Source organism: Takifugu rubripes, chromosome 3 (genome assembly GCF_901000725.2).
Source record: "Takifugu rubripes chromosome 3, fTakRub1.2, whole genome shotgun sequence".
Classification (NCBI taxonomy): Eukaryota; Metazoa; Chordata; class Actinopteri; order Tetraodontiformes; family Tetraodontidae; genus Takifugu; species Takifugu rubripes.
In genome coordinates this window covers 12,943,611-12,965,059 of record NC_042287.1, presented here as the reverse complement: position 1 = coordinate 12,965,059, position 21,449 = coordinate 12,943,611, and the positions used below count along the sequence as shown (strand labels likewise).

At 41.0% G+C, this 21,449-nt stretch overlaps 3 protein-coding genes across 7 annotated transcripts; 1 reads left to right on the top strand and 2 right to left on the bottom strand.

Moving 5' to 3' along the window:
* Window positions 1-55: 55 nt before the first annotated feature.
* nr2c2 (nuclear receptor subfamily 2, group C, member 2) lies at window positions 56-8,643 on the bottom strand. 5 transcript variants are annotated; one of them, XR_003887905.1, is made up of 16 exons: window positions 8,472-8,643; window positions 6,959-7,043; window positions 6,501-6,596; window positions 6,193-6,393; window positions 5,939-6,044; window positions 5,648-5,827; window positions 5,345-5,501; window positions 5,146-5,236; window positions 4,647-4,783; window positions 4,243-4,423; window positions 3,973-4,094; window positions 3,507-3,646; window positions 3,192-3,270; window positions 2,928-3,033; window positions 2,604-2,689; window positions 56-2,519 (listed from the first exon to the last, which is right to left on the bottom strand). XR_003887905.1 is itself a non-coding variant. In XM_003963421.3 (16 exons), exons 2-16 carry the CDS (start codon window positions 7,016-7,018, stop codon window positions 2,515-2,517), a joined length of 1,806 nt encoding a protein of 601 aa, XP_003963470.3. In that variant the 5' UTR covers window positions 7,019-7,043; window positions 8,472-8,642; the 3' UTR covers window positions 56-2,514. The 5 variants fall into 5 exon arrangements, 4 of the variants coding, with proteins under 4 accessions (XP_003963470.3, XP_029689898.1, XP_029689899.1 ...); XM_003963421.3 differs by having other exon boundaries at window positions 3,133-3,270; window positions 8,472-8,642; XM_029834038.1 differs by having other exon boundaries at window positions 56-2,689; window positions 3,133-3,270.
* A 1,406-nt stretch (window positions 8,644-10,049) lies between these two features.
* On the top strand, window positions 10,050-11,105 carry b3galt4 (UDP-Gal:betaGlcNAc beta 1,3-galactosyltransferase, polypeptide 4). Its single transcript, XM_003963422.1, has one exon. The coding sequence runs from the start codon at window positions 10,050-10,052 to the stop codon at window positions 11,103-11,105; it is 1,056 nt and encodes a 351-aa protein (XP_003963471.1).
* A 2,253-nt stretch (window positions 11,106-13,358) lies between these two features.
* On the bottom strand, window positions 13,359-18,419 carry wdr46 (WD repeat domain 46). Its single transcript, XM_011602601.2, has 14 exons — window positions 18,271-18,419; window positions 17,853-18,062; window positions 17,011-17,091; window positions 16,780-16,892; window positions 16,586-16,673; window positions 16,404-16,465; window positions 16,146-16,250; window positions 15,907-16,057; window positions 15,159-15,394; window positions 14,773-14,926; window positions 14,540-14,687; window positions 14,228-14,418; window positions 14,040-14,153; window positions 13,359-13,868 (listed from the first exon to the last, which is right to left on the bottom strand). The coding sequence occupies exons 1-14, from the start codon at window positions 18,403-18,405 to the stop codon at window positions 13,749-13,751; spliced, it is 1,908 nt and encodes a 635-aa protein (XP_011600903.2). The 5' UTR covers window positions 18,406-18,419; the 3' UTR covers window positions 13,359-13,748.
* Between the last annotated feature and the right edge of the window lie 3,030 nt (window positions 18,420-21,449).

Here is a 21,449-nt window from a genome sequence, read left to right as displayed (position 1 = left end):
GCCAAGGTGAAGGAATCCAACAGTTTACAACATAACTACAAGAAGTTCACACATCTACTTTTACACATAGATTTTATTTGAGGACCCCAAAATTAAATTTTACTTAAGAGACCAGGGCCGGCCCCGGGCCTCAGATAAGCCAGCCTCAGAGACTGGAATGTTGAAACAAGAACTGAAAACCCAATACATTTGTTTGATGTCAACGTGGTGTGAGGTAGAGATGCAGGTTCATGACAAATTTGAGCAAAACATGGATGGCTGTTGAATTTTTCCGACTGAATGTTGACTTGAGCAGGAAATACAAAGAAGACTTACATTTTTATAAAATATTCATATTGTACTCAGTTCACAAGGCTGAAAAAGATTCTAATGCCATCTAATACAGAGTTGCTTATGGTACACATTGTAAAGCCACGACATTTAAATTAACAGTTTTCATACAGCATTTAATAAAATGCACTTACAAGCCACTTCTTCATGCACTGCAATGCACTATAAAATTATAACAATGCTTTTTAAAAGGACAGACTGCGACAAGATTATAAAACCCCGCATAAAAACAACATGCATTCATTTTTATGAAATTACAAGTACAAAGGTCATTGCAAGACAGTGCCATTTCAAAAGCCGTTAGGGTTTTTAACCCAAATATTACATTTATTTTCACAAGACATTACAGTTGTTAACTTTACATCCCTGTTACCAATCATGTTGGTGTGGGTGTCCATTAATGGGAAAGTCAGTGGTCACATGGTCTTCAAGACAATAGTGCACCTGAAATAAGCTTCCCGCAAAATCTCTTTATTTTTAACCAGGGAAACCTGCCCAAAAAGGTACTTTAAGTACACTTGGTATGCAACACGCAAATTAATTTACAACTAATCTAAAAATGTAAAAAAGAAATAATAAAAAAAAAGTACAAATGTGGCTCAAAACCACAAGAGTGGGTGTGCACTCAATTGAGAGGATTACAAAAGACAAACACAAAGAGAAGTAGCCAAGCCTAATTTAAAGCACTTCTTCCCTCTCTGGCAAGTTGCACAGCACTTGACATTTTGTTAAAGATGACCAACTCTCACAGTTCCGCCCCTTCCTGACCTCTAAAACTCTCCTCCTTTCCTGGCACATGTGGTAGGAAAGTGAAGGTAGAGATGGAGGTGCAGCGATTGAATCAGATTCAGAGGCACCGGTAAGTGAAAACAGTTTTCGAAAATTCAATTCTATTTGTGGTATAAATGCAGTGATGGATGAAAGACAGGAACCTCAGCCAGTAGGTTTATTCAGACTGAACATAATGATTGGTCAGAATTTTATCAGAAATATATAAGAATTGAATATCGAAGAGTTTCATCATCTGGTTGTTTACACCTTAGTGTGCCGTACGTTTATTAGGAGCATTTTAAGATTACAAAAGAAAAGTGTAAAAATGCCAGAAAGGTAAGAAGTGCTTCAAGTAACATTTTTCAACCTAAATAAAATCTAAGCATCGCAAAAGATAACAGCCGTGTGTGATAAATACACAAGCACAATAGAGGAGGAGCAGAAACTGATGAGGAAGAAAACAACACAACTGATTGTCATAAAGGGAAAAGTGAGAGTGGGGTGATTGCACTAATTTTAATCCGAATCTGTTTTTGACAACCCAGAAAGGTGCATGTTGAATATGGATTAGCATAAAAAAAAACCTCCTAGATATTTTAGTTTCTGCTTTCTTTTTATATTATGATAAAATGTAACAAATTTTAATGAGTTTGGAATAAGTTTGCAATCTACTCTCTGGTAATCCAATTTTAATCAATTAATTAATTGTATTCCAATATTTACTTACCGGTAATAGTATTTGACTAAAAACAGTCACTGCTGATATGCCCTCAAGCAAAATTAGTTTATATGAAATTTTGGAAGCTGTTAAGTCCATGCTTTATACAAATACTAACCAGGTTGATATTTCTTCCTTACACTATGCTGATGTTCCCATCTATTAATAAAGGCGTACAGTACTTTTACAGTTTACACTTGTCACTAAGTGAGAACATAAGTGCAGACTGATCTTAAATAGCTTTATATTTGTCATTTTTAAATTACAAATCAGGTTTTTCAAGGTGGCTCATCTGCAACCTGTATGCAGAGCTGGTGCTAATATCTCTTCACATGGGGCATGGTAATGGTTTAGCAGACAGTATAATGTAGTGAAATGCTTTAGCACAAGGAATGTCACATTGAAGTGCTATAAGAAACCATTAAAGGAGATGAGCACAGCAGCAGCTGCTGAGTCCTCTTTCATTCAGTGCAGTCTGGAGGAGTTTAAAAGTCAAATGGCCGCATTACTGCACCTGAAGAAAACATTCCAAGGGCCATCCTAGGCCCGAAAGTGCTAGATTATCTAAAATCTGCAAAATATCCTCAATACCTTTGTACCATGCATTGATATAAAACTTTTTTTGGAGAGCGGGTAAGTACCTACTGAAGACTTTCTTTAGCTGGACAGTTCTGACTCCTGGAGAACTGGGTTTTTCATTCTGTATGGTCAGAGTTCTGGCTGTTATATTCAGCTGTCTCCATCTTCAGAATGTAGGGAATGATGCTGTCGATGGAGACGTTACCTATCAAGCCGGTGAAAAAGAGCTCCTCCGTGATGCTGGAGTTCATGAGGCGTAGCGCTGGGAGACGCGTTAGTATACGGGTCAACCTAGGAAAATAAAAAATATCTCAGGTATTTGACCAGAATCTTCCTTAAATATACTTTAAACTTTCTAGCAATGTACCCAAATACCTCCACAATATATGTATGTTTACCCTCTGAAGTTCTGCACACTAAGTAATGAGGAATAAGTGCTACATTTATTAACTTTTTATTCTGTATATCTTATATTTACCTCTTGTGACTTCATTTCAATGGCTATGTAAGGGAGATAGTATGGAAGTACCTATACATGTCATCTGGATATGTCTTCTGTACATAGTCCTGCAGCTCCATCAAAGCTTTCTCCTGAAACTTCTCTATCTGCCCGCTGCCATCCAGACCTGGATGATCTGTCAACACAATACAAACAGAATTCTGGCTGTTTATTTGGAATGATTTTTAAATCAAGAAATCCATTTTGGTAACGTAATTTATACAAACACACCCACCGGGGCTAAACAACACTATAGCCTTCAGGTAGGCATATTCGTAACTGTCGGTCTCCAACCTCGTCATGCTGTTACAGAACTCCTGGAACTTCCAAACATGCTCCATCACCTGCTTGACTTTCTCTCCAGATAGCTTGTCTACAAGACACCACAACACATCATTTAGTGAACACTTTATGCAAACACAATACGTGTTATAAGCGCTACAAATCTACATAATGGTTCTTCTGAGGGTTGATAAGTGTTTTACAATATAAAAGCTGATTATAGTAATCAGCTAATTTCAGCTAGAACTAATTTACAAATGCAAGTAATTTCTCTGCAGTAGTGAATCTGTGCATAAACAATAATATGATACAGGTTGTGTTCCATACCGTCCTGGATGCTGCTTTGAAGGTGGTTGATGATAGCAGTGAGGATAGTTGAGAGGTTCATCACATGAGCGCACTGAGCAAGACCCAGAATGAACAGCTCATTCCAGCAGGAACGCATCAAACTGGTGTTTGCCTCCTGACTGAGAAAGGAAGACACACAGAGAAGTGTGACAACTTTACGACACACTGCATTCCTCTCATTTTCAGGCAGTTCAAAAAGCTTTTATTTAGACACATTGTTTTTTTGTTCCTTCGCAGTCTCCTCCACTGAACAAGCTAATTTCTTTGTTTGAGGTTTATTCTACAGCTGCCATTAATGAGCACTGAATTTAAATTGCAGCTCCTTGAAGCAAAAGAGGATTCCACTGTTGTCTTTTCCATATTTGCCTCATAAAAAGTCATTTTTCATAATTAGACCAACTGTTTTCAACTGTGAAAATATGGTAGTGATCTTTCACATTCTTACCCAAGAGCTGAGAAGGCAGGGATGGAGCGAGCCCAGTGCATGGAGAGGAAAAGAAGCCTGGATGCCGACTCACAGATATAATGTACATTCAGATACTCTGGCATGGGGCTAGGCATCGTCAACTACATAGAAATTGAAAAGCAGGAGAAGATTATTGATAATTTACAGGTGAACACCAAATGAACAGACCCAAACAAAAATCAGTGAACTCCTCAAAGATATCCAGCTCAGGGTCAAATTTACATACTGAGGTTTTGCAAGCTCACCCACCTTAAAACCAACATGGCTGTCTGTGAGCAGCGGCCCCTCCACTTCGATAATGGGGGTATCCTGGTCTCGACCAATCAAATGGATAGTTGTTCCACCAACACATTGCAAAGATTTATTGGTCAGCCTCTGTTCGACCCCTTCTTCAGATGGGTTAAAAACTTTGGACAGGGTGTCAAAGGCACTGGACATTAAAAACACACACACAAACACAGAAATTAACCAACTGGATAGAAATCCTCAACATTACTTTCTTTCCAAATAAATGACCGTGCAAATGTGTCTAGTGTTGTCAATGAGTAAAATACTTAACCAAACAATCTTTCAAAATAATCATGTAGCAACGTATTACAGAGATAACGCCCCAGAACAAAAGACACTGGGAGGATTAAGTGCTGCATTCTAACCGTGTTATATCACTGGCAGACTGCTGGCCGTCTGAGGTATCACCATTATTCAGGTTCTCTCGTAGGGAGTCACTCAGGCTGGCCAATGAAGTCACCACATTGGCTAACGTCCCCAAGTCACCCTGCCCTGAATCCATCTGGCAACAGATGAAATCATTTTTCACCAATCAGGCATGACAAATAAACTGGAGTAAATGTAACTGGAGAAAAGCACCAGAAGTGAAGACAAATATCTCTCTATATATTTAAACAAATAATAAGTTGCTTGATTTGTCTCATACCTGTCATCTAACCATTCATTTTACACACAAAGAATATTTAATATATATCAATACACTCCAAATATTATAAAATAAAGACTAATTATACAATAGTTCAAAGGAGCTTGTGCAGAGAACAAGACCACATTGTATAAAACAGAAACCCACAGTAAGAAAGATGGTGATGTAGGATGGTGGAGTAGGAATCTCCCTAACGCACATGACATTTGCAGCTGTACCTTTGAGTCAGTGGCCAGGAGCAAAGTTCCATCACTCTGAATAACCGGCTGCTGGATATTAACCAGCATCCCCTGCTCCAGTAGGCTGGATCTGCACAGATCGTTAACAACCCTCGGTTTAAACAGCATCAACAGAAACAAACCCTGGGTGGTGCAAAGAGCACAGGTTTGACCTCAGTCTGATCTGAATGGCACTGACCTGGAGGCATCTGTTTCTGAATCAGAGATAAAGGTTGGTGTGGCGATGAGTGGACTGTTCAGGTCCTTGCGAATGTAGATCTTTTGGGTTGAGGCAGCACAGTTGACGTGTTTCTCTCGGGGCATAACTTCAATGGGTTTTCTCTCACTCTGGACAGCTGAAGAAAAAGACACTTCACTCACCATTTTCAGAAGGGGAATGATCATACTGAACATCAGTCTGAACTGGACACGCCTGCCCAATGTACATAATCAGAAGTCTACAGCTGTGAGCACAAGTGAGAATAAACTCGATTTGACTCACACTCAGTCTTCATCCCCATCTTAAGGCATTTTCTAAGCCGGCAGAATTGGCAGCGATTGCGGTGGTGTTTGTTAATAACACAGTCCTGTTTACTGCGGCAGCTATAGGTCAGGTTCTTCCTCACACTACGCTTAAAGAAGCCTTTACATCCCTCACAACTGACCGCTCCATAATGACGGCCTGAAGACAAAAGAAAATTATATGACAGGCATATCTGGAAGATCTGGAAACAGGCTAGAGCAATACAAAAAACACAAGACCTGCTTTTCACTGAAAGAGTACTTCTCGTACCTGAAGCTTTGTCTCCACACACCACGCAGTACTCCACAAGCTGCGGTCGGCTTAAGTCAACAGTCTGCCCTAACAACCTTTCCATTGACAGTGGATCTGTAACGATCTGTCAATACAAGATGAACACAGGTTATTAATTATATCTTCCGAGTATCACCATGTCAGCTATATTGTTGAAAACCTGTCAGAAAATCACCAATATGAAGGTACAGTCAACATTAAATTGATGTAGTGGACGGTGGTGTGGTGAGAACCTGTATCCTTCCAGGCATTAGGCTGTCGGCAGCAGTGAAGATGAGCTGCTTGGTGTTGTGTGTGTCCGATGAGGTCAGGAGGACCTTGCCCGACCCTGCGCTGTCAGCCGTGGTCAGAATGAACTGCTGCTTCGGAACTGGAGGCGGCTTCATCGCTGTCACTATCTGGATCTTCTGACCCGTCTGCTGATCAGTTACAATCTGAGGGTGTCAGAAATGAAAGACATCAGGGCAAACATTGACATGTTTCGGTGTGGTTAAAGTAGTGGAATATAGAGGAAAAGGTGATGTCGGGCATGTACCGGTACCTGTATTCTCTGTGGTGTTGTAGTGGGCTCTGTAGAGATGATCTGAAGGCGCTGTGGAGACTCACTCATCATTGAGTCAGAAGGAGAGGCTGGCATCTGCAATTCAAAACACAACTGACTGAGTAAAGCCACCCTGACCTCAACATGCCATTTTTAATTTTTCAAATCAACATTTGCAATTCTGTAAAATATATACCGTATATCTAATCTTACTCTGTTCTCCAACGGGCAAAGAAAGACCAAGCATTGGCCCAAACTTTACAGTTCCGCAAGAAAGGATTATCGAACGTTTTTTACAGCAATTTTAACTTTTATGAGCATTGCTTGCCTCCTCTTTCTGATCACATATTCAGTTGCAACCCATTCCTGCACAGCAGCTATGTGGATCAAGACCATTGAATATCCATCACATGAAAGAGACTGCATGCACACAGAATGAAAGTCCTCTGCACACTCACCTCTGCTTCCTGATCAGAGTCGGCTTTCTGCTGGGAGAGCAGATTGAGGCTGGTCATCATGGCGATGTAAGATCATTAGTGAGATCTGTTCAGACAATGATGAGGCATAATAGAGTAATCAAAAAGCTCAAAACAATTTACACAGCCATGACAGTGAGTGTGCCTATGGATAATAGAAAAACCACTGAAGCAATTAGCTACAATAACCTATACAATTCAGAACCTACACTTAGAATAAAGTAAGAATTTTCCACTGGATAGAGTGGTTGTGGTTCGTCTCCGTCTAGGTTTAGCAACCATTTGTGCCAAAAGAAAACATAAATGGTCTTCATAATTTTCTAGGCTGACTGGCATACTCCGGATAACAATGCCAGTATTCAACTGAATCTAATTTTTTTTGTGGTGTAAATACCTTATTTGACCTAAAGAGTGTAGTAGTGAGTGTGTAGTTTTCGGTTTAGCCGCCCAGTAACCTGCCAGTAGGTGTTTGATATAAGCTAGAAATTAGTACATGTTGATTGCAGTGTGAGAAGCCCAACAGTGCTTACCAACATCAAGTTTTATTTTTATAACTGTATTTTTAGTTGTAATAAATGGGAACATCACCCTAAAGGAGAACGTCCTTGCACACTAGTTTGTTTTGTCTGTAATTGAAGTTCAACGCTCCAGTTACCATTATGTGACTAATTAAGCTTCTCTTTTTTTTTATATTCCTAACAGGGACTTTCTATTTGTGTCCAAAACACTGCAACAGTGAGAAACATTTGTAGTTTATTGAATGAATAAATTCATAGCGTGTTTGATTTTAATTCTAACATGATCATGCAGCTGAAGTGTGTGCCTCTACAGCAGTCAACCACGCACATTTGTTCATTAAAGGAGGGGCCTGCTGTTTCATGTTGCTGTTGATTGGTCCCCCAGAATGCCCATCAATTCTCTGGTTTCATTAAACGCATCACAACACAGAACAAAATGGAGAACCCGACGGTGTGCCAAAAGCATGAACTCGTGATTAAAAATAATAATAAGCTATTTTCTTCCCAAATAGTGCAGTAATTGACTATTTGGGCGCATACACTGAATGCATAAATGGACATATGTTAAATAAAATGACTGTCACAGTGATTTCAACCCACCTCTGTCCTCCGGCCTCGATGGCAAAGGTAAAAGGGTCGAGTTCATCAGTTGCATATACACTTTGCTACCATTAGCTGTTTGAGGTAGCCTGCAGCAGTCAGCAAGAACCATTATCATGCTTGTGTTTAACAACTGGAGCATGCAAATGTTTGCTCGGGCTACACCAGTAAGAAGTGTCACATGTTGCCATTTACTTTATTCTTCTCTAAAGCAAGCCACGGCGACCAGACAGCGCCCAGCGTAGCAGGTAGCCAGAGACTGTCAGGAAGAGCCCCGTAACCACTGGCTAACATGCTAATGTGGCATTAGCCGCGCTCTCTTATCTTCTTGTGTCACCGACAGCTTTCTAAGGTTTTAAAACTCCAACCGGACTTACCTCCGTGGGACGACAGTCAGAGATTTAGGCTCGCTGGCTAGTTTATAAAATATTTGTTTTGTTTTTCTCCTGTTAAAGGTCATAGTTCGTGACCCCACAGAGCCAGCGCGCCGATGATGGTTGGTGTTTTTTCCCTTCTTCCTCTCTCTTTTGCCCGCCCCCTCAGGCGCGAGCCGGAGAAGTCTGACGTCATTGTGCCCGCTTGTCAAAACGAGATGGGGACGTCTTGTTTTCAAAGCAGAAAGAAATGGGAATACTATGGGAAAACCTTCGTGGAAATTCGTGGACTGTATTTTCCTGGACAGACGCATTTCCCGGGATTGCCGTTCTCTTTTAATTCCCGTCAAAGTTAAACCACATGTCGAGACATCGACCACAGCGCCAAACTTAAACGTCGCAACAATTATCAGCTCATCACCCTCTTAATGATGATAATATTAAAATATTAAATCTATGCACACCAGGAGAATACTGTCATTAACAATTAAACATTTTAAAAACAGGCTCAGTACCATTTTGGTCTCCGATGGTCAAATGACTGACCTGTATGCGTTCTTTTCTTCAATTATCCACAATTATTGCCTCGTTTTCAGGTTCATGAAAAAGCTTTTTTCTTTAAAAGCTAAACTATTCCTATGCTCACAACACCATAGGTGTTCACTTTCTTCTTTCCCATCGTGCATCTTTTTCAGGGATAGAGAGAATCGTCTTACACTAGTTATGTGTCTGAATTTGTATGTCTATCCAGTCTAAATGATGGCTTCAGTTCAATGGTCCAGCAGCAGCAGTGCTCCTCAAAACCAGCAGGTGGCGCCGTGCAACCATGTCCTGGACAGGATGGGATGGGATGGGTTGCACAGACCAGAATAATGCAAACCTTCATTTCGTTTCTAATCTCACCTAGAACATAACAAGCAGTTTTTTTTCGTCGCGATGCTTCGTTCATTGCAAACCACCCGGCTCATTTCTGAATAATTGGAATCGCGATATATTTTCCCACAATCAGGTTGGACTACAATATTTGGTGAAAAAGAACACAACATCCTACTACAGTGGTTATTATCAAAACCGTGCATGGGAATTGGACGCAGCAGCGTTGCAAGCAAAGACAAAAAAAGGTGTAGGGTTTTTGTTTTGTTTTGTTTTTGTTTTAATGCAATTCCTCGCAGGGTGGACATCTGCTCTATGGGAATATTTTCTCTGCCGCAATCGATTTTGGGGGATGACAAATCAGGGCGTAAAATAGCTTGGGGCAGCCACACAATTGACTGTTTCTTGTGTGAGGCAGCTAATCATTGCTTTAGAAGAGCTGCTGCATCTTCACCAGAGACCCTCCGTCGCGTCCTCGGGGACATTTGCGCTCGTTTGTTGCTTTTTACAGGACCACCAACGTAACGCGAGGAGCCAAGGACGTGGTGTTTAATGACATAGCGGTTCACAGCCTCCCACACGCAGGGGGAACGGAAAGTAATTGTAGAAATCGCTGCAGAACACCACGGATCTGCGCGGCTGTACTCGGCCATGCTCGGACGCGGACTTTGGGTATGTAAACCCCGATTCGGTAAACGAGGGATTCGGATGGGTTTGCCCCTTCTGTGCGCTGTGTCAGCGACCGCAGTCCTACTGGCGCTGCTCTTTACGGACTTCATTGAGTTATGGGTCACCTCCATGAGGATGAACGCAGCGGTCGAGCCGCAGGTCGGTATGTTTCCGCCGCAGAGCGCCGTCCCAACCAGACCCGAGGAATTCTTACTTATGCCTAGTCCCCTGGTGTGCCAGCGTGCCAAGCCTTACCTCATCACCATGGTTATCTCTGCTCCGGCCAACCAGAGGGCACGCCAAGCCATCAGAGATACATGGGGAGGCGAGGTGCAGGTTAGGGGTCTGCGAGTCATGACCTTTTTTATGGTGGGTGTGGCTTCTGACCCAGGACTGACCAAGCTGCTGATAGAGGAGGCCAGGGAGCGGGGAGACCTGATCCAGGGACGATTTCTGGACTCCTACTCAAACCTGACTCTGAAAACCCTGTCCATGCTCAGCTGGGGACGCAGGTTCTGTCCACAAGTTCACTTCATGGCCAAAGTGGACGATGACGTTCTATTCAATCCCGGCGCTCTGCTGCATTTCCTCAACAAAAGTCGTAACCCATACGAACAGGGAGACTTATACCTCGGCAGGGTGCATCTCCGGGTGGCCCCGGACCGTGACCCGGACAGCAGGCACTATCTACCGTCAGGGGCTTACGCTCCCTCAGTGTTTCCAGACTATTGCAGCGGTACTGCTTATGTTCTATCCCGTTCTGCATTGCTGAAAATTTCCCTGGCAGCTTCCGCGTCACCTTTATCCACGCCGCTTCCCCCTGAGGATGTGTTTGTTGGCCTGTGTGCCCGGGCAGCTGGGGTGCTTCCATCCCACTGCCCCTTATTTTCTGGCGGTCCGGTCATGCCGTTCGGTCGCTGCTGCTATCAGGCGATGGTATCGATCCACAACATCCCACCCAAAAAGATGCTTCAATACTGGGCTGACATCCAGTCCTCGCAACCTTGTGCCTGGCTGAGCGTGCGTGCTTCCCTGGGGTTGTGCAAGATTCGGGCGATGCTGGGTTATGCTCTGGGCCTAAAATCCACTTTGTGAGGGCTGAAGTGGAGGCAGAGCCAGAGAGGGGGGGGGGGGGGGGGGGGTAGCTTCACTGTAAGTGGTTCAGGAGCGCTACAGGCCTCAGTGCACCCGCACATTTATTTTTTCTAGATCTATTTATTTTTAAAACAATATTTGTAGTCGTCAGCATCACTGTTATTTCAGGGGTAGGTAAACGAGTCTTTGAGTTCCACATGTGGGCTCAGTTTTCTGTCTTACCAGCTGGATACGCAGGTTTCACTCAGGATCCCAGTTTCCTTGGAGAAAGCGTCGTGTACCTGGTAGGACAGAAAACCCTGCCTGACTCTGGCACTCGTAGCACTGGGTTGTCTACCTCATATGATGAACCGGGGAATAAAATTGACAGTTTATGACTTTTGCACAATAGAAATCTATTGCCTTTAGCACATTTATGTCACATGCATACTCTATTACCTTAACCTGCTTACGAATCATGGTCTGTTACCAGGTAATTAAATCACAGATGCTAAATTACAAATTCTTGTAACTAATATTGGTAAGATCAAATATAACACCTTAAGAGTCCAGTAGGGTTTGCTGCATCACATATTCGCAAAGCATTGAGCGTTTATTACTCAGTAATTCTTCAAACGATAGGAAACCAGCTACAACCCCAGCGAATAGCAAGATGCACTGCTGAGACCTGCGATATGGAGATGAGTGACATCTTCAACAGACTGACATCTGAAGTTTGTGCAGAACAGGGGCACATTTCTGCCAAAGCAATGTTTGGAAACTCAGGAAAACGAGATTATCAGTAATTACGCGTGCCACGGTTTATTCAGAGAAACACACTTTATCAGGTACATTTTTCAGTTATTTATTTTTTTAGCTGGTCCATTTTAGGAATGAATTGTGTGATGGTACATCCTGGATGGGATGCCTGTTCCCTGGTCTTTGGTGTTGTAGTCCTGTTAAATCCCACTTTAGGGCCCGTATTCAGGAAGAATCTCAAAATCTCTGAGACTTAACCTAGCCTAAAAATGCTCAGCAAGGAGACGACTGTCACTTTAATCTTAAGACTGCTAGGTGACGCAGTCTTCTAAAAACTGTGATTTGTTGGTACAAAAAGGAAATGGAAGGGAACAACAAATGCACTCCTAGTGATGAATAGACAGCAAAATCCACAGATCACAGAACTGAAGACTGTACTAAAAAAATGTGTAATCCTGAAAATTCTTTTGTCTCATGATGGTAAAACTTAGCAAAATTAAATTTATTGTTCCACAGCTTCAAAGTGTTTGGACGTCCATCTTTCACATGCTGAATATTTTGTTGATTTACTTATTGCTTACTCGTCAAGTTGGCAATTTTAATATAATGGAGTGCGTAGACTGTCGCTCATTGCTCCTTGTAAAATGCAGCCTTATTTTAGCAGAATAACAAAACAAACAAAATTTAGGGGAAAAACAAAAAATCCAAACTAGACAGAAAAGCAGTGTTTGCTGTTGAAAGCTGGTGGAGAACAACGGAGTTTCACGAGAGAAATTGGATCACAGCACAGGGAAAGAGGCCAACCTGGAAGCTCAGTGACGGCAAATCAATGTGCTGTTCCCTCTTTTGAAGCACAGGCAAGTGCCGGTACGTGCTGCAGTTCAAAATGAGAGTAGCGACTGCTAAATTTAGATTATTCTATTAGATTTACCCCCCCCCCTCACCCCATTAGATTTCCAATATAAACAAAATCCAATGACAAATAGAGCTAATCGCAAAGGTGTGTGCTGAAGTTTATTGTGCCTGGCCTTTCTACCAAAAAAAAGAGAAAAAAACCCACCACAAACACCATCTGTCACCATCATGCCGATAGCATCCAATTATTCAGTACACGGAGAAAATATCTCCTTCCTCTGTCATGCCACCATCTTTTCTGCTTAAAATACTGTTTTTCCACTGTAGGTGCTCTTTCAAGGCCCAGAATGCTTTGAAAATAATATTTATCTCCCAAGGGAAAATTCTAAGAAGTCTTAAGATTGGAGGAATTCTCAGAACATCACTCAGAGGTACTTTTAGTTTTGAGATTTTTTGTGAATATGGGCCCAGTTGTTTTTTTGTTGTGTTTAAGTTGTGACTTTATAGAATTTCATTGTGTGTTATTGTAAAGTATTTTGGGTGACCTATATGTTTTAAATGTGCTTTATAAATAAAGCTAAATTAAAGCTAAATGACGTGTCAATCTTTCTCCATCATATGCACACACATTCATTCTGCATTTAAATATCCCAGGAGGAATTTGGCTTCAAAAAGCTACAGATTCTTTAATCCAAATAGTAATTCCAAACAATTCAGGCCAAGATTTGGGATCTACAAAAACATTTACTTACCTGGGAATCTCAAAGGCTTTTGTATTTTTATTGATTGTAAGAACATTAAGTGAGGCTGGACAGAATGCCTTTTAGTTTTTTAAAACTTGTTTTATATAAAAAAAAATGTTGCTTGTTGAACCAGAATGTGATTTCAATAAAGAGAAGATCTGATTTTAACTTCTTTCAGAATTCCAGACCAAAGTGAGTCTTTTTCCTGTCCATTTTTGTTGATCATCCATTTGTGTAGTACTGGTGGGGGTTGGGGCTTTCCCACTGAAGGTCACGGGGTTCTTGCCACACAAAGAGTCCTTCTCTTCTATTTTTTGAATCTGTCCAGAGCAGCTTTCTGGCTGCAAAGCAATGCTGTCTTCATCTCCTTCTGCTTTCTTTCTTTTTCAGCTTTCATTTTGTCCTCTACAGTCCTCCTGATGACATCCTGGGGGAGGAGCAGATGACAAACAGTGCAATGTCAGTTTTGGACAGATATATATTCAAAGGGTCCAAAAACAGAATCCACATTAACTTTACAAGAACCAGAGCTGTATAACAGACTCAAAAGTGACAAATGTGTCACCGTCTGAATACTAATGGATGCAACTGTGTGTACCCTCTGGTCCTCATGTGCCACTTTTTTCTTGCGCCTTTCCACACCACCAGCAGAACTGCGACCTTTCTTTTTATACTTGGGAATAAACTTCTCTTTTTCAAGTGGGTCATAACCCTGAAAATACAAATATCAACCATTAATTCCAAATGTATATTCTAAATGCATGCATTATTTGTGCAGACACTGACCAGCGCCTGGACCCTGTCTTGGTGCCGTTGCTGAAAGGTGGCGCGGTCCACCTGTCCCAGCTCAATGGGGTTGAGGCTGATGAGTTCAGGCTGGATCTTCTCCAGCAGGGCTTTAACCTCCCACTCCTGCCTCTGCTTCACACTGCGATATGGATTTGCATCCAGGCCATCAAAGTTTGGCTCACCCGCACCTGTCGATGGAAATAAATCCATGATGCTTATCAAAATTAAGAGATTAATGCAGTCTCCCAACTCACTTCACTGTAAAAAAATTTTTATCTGTAATTAAGGTAAAATGGACCATGGTCAGACCTGGGACCAGCATGCTGGTGAACCCGTCGCCATGCCCCACCCCAAGGACATCTTCAAACGGACAGAACTGCAGTCCCCAAACCGTTCCTCGAACTCTGTGGGCCATGTAGGGTTTAGTCACCGGACTGTTCCACACATCCTTGTACACCTAAAAAGAGTTTCAATACTTCCTTCATTCCATAAAGCCAGTAAGTAAGAAAGCACTACTTGTGCAGTGTTTAATTGATGCTGACCTGAACAACATCGCCTGTTGCTGCAGACAACAGCCCTCTCTGGCTCAATGACAAACAAGAAGCTCCAGCGGGGATAAAGTAGGAGTTGAGTGGCTTGAAGGTCCTAATGTCATAGACCTTGAGCTTTTTATCCATGCCTGATGTCACCATATAGCTGCAAAAATGGGGGAGCAGGACAGCAGGTTACACCATGTTGGACAGAGAGGGGCTGCTCACAACAGGAGCACAGCAGGCATTGTGCATCAGCTAGTTTCCTTATATTGTTGTGCTGCTCAGGATTAGATTCACATATGCCTGCGTTAATTGTTTCATGTAAGCGTTGATGCAGAGAAACTGCTCCTGCACTTCATCCCACTTGAAGAATGTGAAGCTTCTGGGTGACTCACGTGCCCGCCTTGTCTACAGCGACAGAGCGCACAGCTCCTTGATGGCAAAGCATCTTCACGAGGGCTTCTTTCTGATTTGGCGACCAGAGCGTCACCGTGCCATTATGATGGCCCAAGTGGATGATGGCGTTGTGGGGGTTTTGGCACATTACATCCAGCCGGCCTGTCTTGGTGCAGATTGCCGCCACCTCCTTTCCCACAGAGACGTCGAGATATTGTAGAAAACTTGTAGCGCTCTGAAGACAGATAAATATAAAAGATAAAACAAGCTGAAGATAAAACAAGCTTTCTCAGAACTGCTTTTAACCATTTTAAAGAAGGTGGAAAATCACATGCAGTTAAGTTTGCACGATGTGAGCCATGGACAGCTGTGTCACACATACGTAATTGTGATTATCTCTGTATTTAGACAAGATTTTAAATAGTATAATATGGAAAATTCAATTAATAGATTAATCTCAACGCAGGTCTGACATTTCTGACTTTAGAGGTTACCATAAACGCCGTCTCAAAACACTAATAATAAAGGAAAACTGAAATAGATATGGACAAAAAGCAATGGAAAGGAGGCACAATTAAACAGCAACCAGGAAGGAATGGCAATAAATATGGGAAGAATGTGACGACTTCAACAATGTCAGAGTTTGCTGTACTCAAGTTTAATGTTTAGAATCTTTTATTAAGCAGTTAAATGTTTGATCCAAACTTTGGATTTAATCAAAACATGACAATAAAAAAATGAACCTACTGCAGTTGCCAACAAAAAGTGGTAGGGGAGAAACTGCATACGAAGGACGTCATTGAATTTGCGGATGCAGTGAAGCTCTATCCCTTTAGAGTCATATATGTACAACCATTTCTTCTGAGCTACGGCATACATGGCCTCGCTGTGGAGCCACCTGTAGAAGTAAGAAGTTGGTTTTTACTTATTTGTCAGCATTTGAGGGGATATTCATGGTGTGTTGAGATTCTGGCTGGAAAACTTACTTTACATCGTTAACTGTTTCCATCACGTTTATCTCGCACATGAGGTCTTTGGAATGCCAGTCAATACAAGCCACATGGCCTCGCTTCCCTCCAAGCACAAGGTGACTAAAGTGAAGATAACACGGTGTTATATTTTAAATAAACAAGTTATTATCAAATTTCCACACATTTCCAATATGTGTTTTAATTCTGTATTCTAAGAAGACCTCAAAGAATCCCACCAAAACCACATTTTAGCATCGAGGTTGAAATACTGACCGTCCAGTTTTGCTGTAGTCCACTCGATAAGGTCCGAACTGAGACAATTTCAGATTAAAATACTGTGGAGGAAGCATAAAAAACACGTTAATAAAATGCTAAGAATCTATGAAGGAGAAAATGTAGCTTCATGTATATGTCACAAAAAAAGTCCTTCACAGTGGTATTGATGTGATCATTACCTTTGCTCCAGATGTTATATCCACAGCATCTGCAATATCTTCCTGAGAAATCAGACACGTGTCCTCACCCTCATCTCCTTCTAAGAATCTGGCATCAGAAAATATATGTATTGTTGCAATAATGCAAGAAAAGTACAAAATGTTTCCTTAAACACAATACAGCGATAAAGAAAGCAAGTAAACTCTGCAATTACCCGGCCTCCTCTGGAAGTAGGAGGTCAAACCGAGCAGCTTGTGTCTGGGCCATTTCTGAGGCTTCTTCTGAGTGGGTGAGCATTTTATTCAGCTTGGGACGTTTGCGGCCAGGCTACGAAGAATAACAAAAAATGCATATGCTTGCACCTGGCAATAGCTGGTTTTTCTTCAGCAATATGTTAGTGGAACAACATAATGTTGAAAATATGACATGACACAAGTGTGACTACCTTTTCAATTTTATCTTTCCTCCTGAATTTCTGCATTCTGTCTTGGGGAATAGGAGCAGGTCCGGGAAAGGGATCCACTTTCTAAATAATCATAGAGATGAATATAGAGTGCAATAATCACATTAAATGTAATTGTGGCACATTAACAAAGAATATTGGATGTTAGAAAACCCACAATGTTTACAGGTGTTTTTCTAGAACTATGTTTTCTTCACTTCGATTTTCATGGAAGTTCTTAAGTCTCACCCTGTTGAAACCAATATAGTTGCACTAACTGTCACTGAGGGACGGCACCTATTGTGCGCCATCAGGTGTCTAGTTTTTCCTCCCAAGGCAGCAGTGGACAGTTCATGTTTTTCCTTTTCTAACACCCATACTTGTTAAAGGCAGTCAGCTAATTTATGCTTTTTGTATGCATCATGTGAGGTGATTTGTTGAAGTTATTTGATACTTATGATCACTGGATATGGTCCTTTTTCTGTAACATTCTCATATATTTGTGCACTGTATTTGTGCAGGGACCATATCTTAGAATGTATAGTGTTTACTGTATTGAATGTTACTTTGTTATATTTTTATTACAGACAACAGCCAATCAGTCCTAAATGTTAATTTGTATCTGTGTTCTTTAACTTCAACACCAACCTCCTACACCTTCACATTCTAAACCAGTTAAACATCTAAAGACAACCACTTCTCCATTTTAGAAGAATGTAAAGTCATCGCGTTTGTTTTATCAACCAAGACCAGCTGGTATTTATCTGCTGTGCTATTATGTAACAAGTTTGGAGTAATTGCATTGCTACATTGAAAACAAGTTTAAGGTGGGAGGTGATTCTTACCCCTGATATAAACGTCTTTTCATCAGGTTGTTCCATTTCTTGTTTTCTTTTCTTGGCACTCTGTGTCTTTTTCTTGGCACTCTGTGTCTTTTTCTTGGTCTGCCTGGCCAGTTTTTTTGAGGGCATCTGTTTGGACTCATTTTGGTCCTTTTCTGCATTATTTTCATTTGTCGCGTCCTTCGCTGCCTCTTGCCAGTATCGAACTGGAGGCTGTAAAACAGTGTTAAAAGATCAAAAATTGTTTTACCAAATCCAACAACAACCTGTTTTGGCACCTTGACATTTAACAGGGGTGCAACTTGCTTTATGATTCTACATAATTAAGACGTACTTGATCTTGGGCTTTCTTAACGCGATAGTGGACATACAGCACAGATCCAAAAGCTTTCCAAGAATTGATTCATTAATTTGTATTTACCTTCTTTTTTTCCACGTGTGGAGACTTCGGTGTTGCGTCGCCGGCGGACGCCATTTTTGACGCAAATGTTTTGCAGACCACGTTACGACAGTTGTCTTCTTCGTCTGCTTTACGGAGATTTCTGGCTAGCGCCATCTCCCGGCGAACACCTGTTACACACGTTAATCAACAAATTTAAAAAAAACAAAAAAAACCCACCGCGTTAAACCAGAAAGAAACAACTCTAACCTGTCCCAACAGGTTGGAGTTTTTTCTTTTGTTTTGGTTTTTTGCTACTTTGAAGCATATAAAAAGGGTTTTTAAATATGTAATTAATATTACATAAAATAAACACCATTATCATCATAATAATTATTGCACAGGAATAAAAAAGTTAAGTAAATCAGTATGAGTTTTCCTAAGGTTTTGCTTCTGCATACATATGAAAATTCGTAAAAACTGATCATGATTCCTAAAGATTTATCAAATGGAAAAACACTGCAATACCCAACCTTTAGTTAATGTGCCTTTTTACATTTTCGTATATGAGTTACTGGAGTTACACCTTGTTTACATTTTAACTGTAGCAGACTCAACGATTTGACGACACAAAGCTACATTAAATTCCAAAATTCATGATGTAAAAGTTTTCAGCAATGTACAAATCATCCATCTGTGCAAATCACATTTTATCCATACAAATCACATTTTACATTTAGCTTGAACCTTGTAAAAGAATATTTCAGAATGGAATCATAGTAAACATTTCCTGTTTTTTGGGACCCCCCCAGCATACTTTACTTTGAAGTTAATCCAACAATAGCAGTCATTAAGAACACACACACACACACACACACACACACGCACGCACGCACGCACGCACGCACACACACACACACACACACACACACACACACACACACACACACACAGAATGAGAACATGTAATATAATAAGTGCATAAGTGCATCACAATTACAATATGTCTAAATAATTATCTACAAAAATTCCAGATTCTCAGTTCTGAAATCATCAGTGGTTGTTCATCTTTATATTTTAAAATGAATTAATAAATGCATTAGTGATTACTGGAGCTTATAATCTAATAATCAAGCTTGAGCATGTAACAGGAAAAGAGAGAGTCTCTGGCCTTGCACGTAGCACTACTGATCCTCAGTAGGTTCCTGGCCTCATTGTTGAACCAGTTCTTCTGGGTAGGAAACACATGTTCTGTCCTTGTGGGTGTAGATGTCTCTGTGCAAAACCTCACGGAGGCCACTACTGAGGCTGTGTACAGGTCTAAATCAGGGCTGTTCAAACCAAAGACAGTCCAGTTGTGTTCTTTAAGCAGTCCTTCGACTGTATTAGCCGAGAGGCCAGTTAGACCCTAATCTCCTTGCTGCATGCTTTGGTCCTGATTATGAGTGTCTTATAAGCAGGCAGCATTAGCAGGGAGAGGTGAACTGAATGTCCAGAGTGACATTGACTAGTACTCAATTTCCACAATGTAAGCATGGACTGATGTTTGGAAAGCCCAGACATGCCAGTCGCCCTCTGCCACTATCACTTGATAAAACAGATTTTACATCGAACATAAAGGTGAAGGGCTCTTGTCTGAAATTTAGAAGCACCTATCAAGGAACTTGTAAGATTTGGGCCCTATAAGGGTTGATTATTCAGAGATATATGTTTACATTTTGTCAAAATGACCCGAAACTTTAATTTGCATGCATGGTAAACACCACGTTGAGGTATGTAGAATACACAGTCTTCATACATTACTGATACTGGTGGTATTGCTGATCATTGACGAACTTTGCCTACTCATGTTGGAATTTGTCATTGAGACACTCTAGGGCCACTGTAGAGCCACACCATAGTTGTTTGGTCCAATCAACAATGCTACTTCAGCAGTGCTTTCTGAAATGAGAATACTCTAAACTCTCACACTTCTTGAGAAAACCTCAAGAAGATTGTGATACCTTGCTCCAGTATACTGGCATACTTCCAGGCCACTGACAATGTATGTTGACACAGCTTTTTTGCTACTCATTGTTAACAAGCATATTTTTAAACTTTTTCCATTTAGTTTCAGCTTTTGGATTAGATCTTAAGAGCAAAGCATAGCTATTGACCCATTTTGCAAAAATACATAGGTTTTAATGACTGTATTGCCTTTTCTTCCTTACTTGAACTGGAAGACACCTTTATATTGCTCCCCACCTTTGGGTTCCAAAAGGTTCAGCCAATAGAGGTGTGTTGTTTGGAGTTGGCTCAGGTTTAATGCTGCATGAGTCTCTGGAGCTCACTGTCATGTCCACCTTTTAACATGAATATGTAACTCTGTTTGCATTTTCCACAAGTTTTGGGCGTAACACATTTTTTGCTCCAGTGTCCATTGTTAAGAGACCCCTAGCAAGCTCCCTTTCCCTGTAAAAAGTAAATTATTTCACGGTGTTTGATTTTTATGATCTTTGGACAGTCCTTTGCAGTGGCGTAATGAACAGAATAAACAACTGATGTTGCTTTGATCGATTTCCATTAGTTCATTACGTTGTTTATTAACAGCCCAGACATTTATAGTAAAGTGCTCTCTCCTCATTGCAGACGAATCAATTTTGACAAAAATATAGTATACATTATATATACTGTATATACTACTAGGGGCAGTAACCCCCAAGCTGAGTAGATGGCTCCAACAGATACCAGAAACCACATCTGAGATCTCTGTCCAGGAGAGCACAGTCCTAAGAACAGCTAAGATCCGATAATAATAATAATAATAATAATAATAATAATAATAATAATAATAATAATTTCCATATAATGATAATAATGATTATTATTATTATATGGAAGTTTAGTCAGAATGAGTTTGAGATTGGCAGGCATGTCCAGTTCTCTCGTGTCCTAAAGATCAAATCCTGAAGTGAAGAAACGTTTTTGAGCACTGGCCAGTTGTGTATCTTGTCCATGTACGCTGCCGTGATCTTCGTTTCATCCACAAAATGTTCTCTTAGAAGAGCTTCAGCCGTTTCAAATCCGCTCTCTGCGCAAGGTCTCTTGGACGCCCCCTAGTGTATCATTCCAGATAATAAGGATAAGGATAAGGATAAAAAACTTTATTGATCCCACATTACACCCAAATTACACGTTACAGCGGTAGCCCGTGGTGTGCAATACAGAAAAATACTAAAATA